The sequence below is a fragment of the Drosophila subpulchrella genome, unplaced genomic scaffold (genome assembly GCF_014743375.2).
Source record: "Drosophila subpulchrella strain 33 F10 #4 breed RU33 unplaced genomic scaffold, RU_Dsub_v1.1 Primary Assembly Seq111, whole genome shotgun sequence".
Taxonomy (NCBI): domain Eukaryota; kingdom Metazoa; phylum Arthropoda; class Insecta; order Diptera; family Drosophilidae; genus Drosophila; species Drosophila subpulchrella.
The window spans coordinates 42,338-45,432 of NW_023665454.1; the positions used below are offsets into that span (position 1 = coordinate 42,338).

A 3,095-nucleotide genomic window follows, 5' to 3' on the forward strand; every position below is an offset into this window, starting at 1 on the left:
CGGGAAGCCGAACGATGCCCCTCGGGAAGCCCGATGTCTTCCGATGACTCCTCCGTGGCGATGGACGGTCGCTTTGGAGCCGGGCAACTTCGCGCGCCCCAACAGCCGGTCATCGACGAAGCCAACCGGGCCTGGGAGGACTACGGCGGCTACGTCAACCCAGAGCCTGGGGAAGCCGACGTCGGGAGTAGACTCAGCTCCGGGCACGGTTCCGACGAAGCCAACGAGGAGGAGGACGACGCCAACGAGGAGGACGCTGCTGGCCAGGACCCAGGAGTCGGAGGAAACGCTCCCCAGGGTTTCGCAGACCCGCCACCGCCGGCCATACCAGAGGCATCGCCCGGATCACCACCAGAGCGGCCACCGAGGGCATCTCCCAGAACGCCGCGACGGACGTCACCCCCAGGAGGTGGAAGCCACAATACCAGTCCGCTACCACGAACGCCCGGACGTTTGCAAAGCTCCCCACGAACCCCGGAAGGGATGTTGCGACCGCACAGCCAGCGATCGCCGCACCCAATATCGCCGGGCCTGGGCACCTCTGCGCGCGCCGTACCGCAAACTCCCGGCCGCACGATCGCACCAAGCGAGATGGGCTGGGAACCGGACCTGCAATTATTCCTCAGCGGGGAAGAGGAGGATTAGGTCCTGCAAGCCCTCCGGGAGTGTCCGGACGCTGGACAAGTCATGGAGGAGGCCCAGTGGATCGTCGCCCCAGTCGGCTGGAGGGTAGACACCCACCAGCGACGACTGCCTACAGCCCTAGTCGCATCCATCCAGGAGCAGGATCGACGGAGGGTGCGCTACCTGCGCCAGATCGAGGGTCATCGGTTCCGAGTCACCATCACCGCCGGGCGGGAGGTGATCGTTTCCCTCCGCCATAATCACGCCGAAGAAAGGGGGGGTGTGAGGATGCGTGAAACACACCCTCCACATTTCGCCACTTCTATTCTTTCCACCACGAAGGCATATAATTGGAGATTACGCCACGAAGGCCATTTATTTATAAGTTATAAGCATAAGTTAGCCATAAGTCGTTACGCCACGAAGGCAATTTATTTAAGTTCAAACTAGAAGCTAAGCTTATCAGATTTAAATATCGCGCGCACCAAGGCTGGAAAACCACCCAGTGTTGGTCAACCGAGGGCCAACAGCTGATAGTGCCGATAGCGATAGGCGGGGGATCGATAAGAAACTGTGTTGGGAAACGGAAAAACCCGGCAAACCGAGCTTACATGCGGCCGCAAGGGCGGAAACTCGCTCTCATTTCCCGAATGGCAGAAGAGGCGACCAGACCTAGAAGCGGACTTCAACCCGAAGTGGCACAGCGGCACGAGCGTCGGCACGCCGGATCCAAGGAGTAAGTGGGACAGACAATAGAGATCAGACTGAGTGCGAGTAGGGGACTAGGACAATAACTTGTGAAACTAGCGAATAATAAAGACAAAAGAGAATGAAGAAGTATGTGTCCGTGTGAATTTGTGCATTTTTCGGGAACCCACGTGCAGTGATTTGTGCCGGTCGGGAATCGTGTTGCATTATAGAAGCTCGCTCGGTGCAAACGACCACCTGATCGCCCACAAGGAGCATAGGAAAGGATCGCCTCTGGCCACCCTCTCCTGGGAACCCCGCCCCAAATACGGTTTAGGTAGTCGCGAGCCACGTGCAGTGATCTGTGCCGGTCGGGAATCGTGTTGCGCCAGAGACGACTACTCAGTGCAAACGACCACTCGATCGACCACAGGGAGCACATTGAAGGGTCGCCTCCGGCCATCCTCCCCTCGGATCCCTACCCCCTACCCCAGTAGCTTGTGAGTCGCACATCCAGGGGGAACGGCCACTCCGTCCAGTTTTGTTGGTATTTTCTCAGGGATCGGCCATGCCGCTCGTTTCGTTAGTATTTTCGCCGGGAGCAGCCCCGCCCTCCACTATACCTTTCGGGTGCCGTGTTGCGCTAGAGCTGCTTACTCGGTGCAACGCGGATACTCTGGCCTCCTTTCCCCACAAATCCACGCGGCAACTCCCCGTCCAGTTTCGTCCCAATACTTTTCTACAAATTTAACTGTAGAGGACCCTGGCCGGACTGAGTTTTATCCCAGCCCATGAAAAAGGTCCTTACAGTTTGGCGCCCGCCCAGCGCATACCGCACCCCGAGCAGCGCCCACAGAGCGGCCCAGCAGCGCCCAACAAGCGCCCAGTGAGCGGCGTCAGTGCACCACCAGCGGCACCCACCCAGCGCTCCCACCAGGAGCACGCACAGCGCGGCCACCGCGCCCTCAGCAGCGTCACCCGCGCCGCCAGCCGCGTTATCAGCAGCGCAGACCCAGCAGCGTCCCGCGCCGTGCAGTGCCACCCACGTGGCCATCAGGTGCCCACAGAGCGCCACCAGCAGCGCCAACAACAGCGCCGGACACGTGGTCACCAGCCACACAACGAGCGTCACCAGGAGCGCGCAACGAGCGGGCCCGCGCCCTTAGCAGCGTTCAGCGCCCATCGGGCGGCGTCATTTGCACCACCAGCAGCACCCACCGAGTGCCTACCGAGTGCCCACCGAGCGCCACCAGCAGCGCCCACAGCAGCGCCCATCAGCAGCGCCCAGCCGCGCCCTCAGCAGCGCCAACCGCACCAACCGCGCCGGATACGTGGTCACTAGCCACGCTACGAGCGCCACCAGGACCGCGCAACGAGCGGCCACCGCGCCCTCAGCAACGTCCATCGCGCCGCCAGCAGCGCCGTCCACGGGGCAACGGGAGCGCCAGCCGCAACCACATCGGTCCGCCACTGCCGCACGTCAGCAGTACCTGCCGTGCGCCCCTGGTAGCGCCCAGCGCCCAGTCACGTCACTAGGAGCGCTCACCGAGTGATCCCCAGCAGAGCCATCGGCAGCGCCACCGCGCGAATTTTGTTTAAGGAGTTGCGAAGTTTTAAAAAAATAAATTATTTGTAAGTAAAACACGTCAAGCGGGTTTGGTGGGCAAAAATCAACTGAATATTCTTTATTGATAATGTTTTAAAGAAAACTTAATTTAGGTTTACAGAAGTGCGTATTAGGTTTTCTTACGAATTATTCTGGTCGACATGTGTAAGATCGTTGG

The 3,095-nt window shown here is 60.0% G+C and overlaps 1 protein-coding gene across 1 annotated transcript; it reads left to right on the forward strand.

Annotated features, from left to right (window-relative positions):
* Window positions 1–1,274: 1,274 nt before the first annotated feature.
* On the forward strand, window positions 1,275–2,847 carry LOC119558567 (vegetative cell wall protein gp1-like). The gene is made up of 2 exons (XM_037872022.1): window positions 1,275–1,360; window positions 2,112–2,847. Exons 1-2 carry the CDS (start codon window positions 1,275–1,277, stop codon window positions 2,845–2,847), a joined length of 822 nt encoding a protein of 273 aa, XP_037727950.1.
* The last annotated feature ends 248 nt before the right edge of the window (window positions 2,848–3,095 follow it).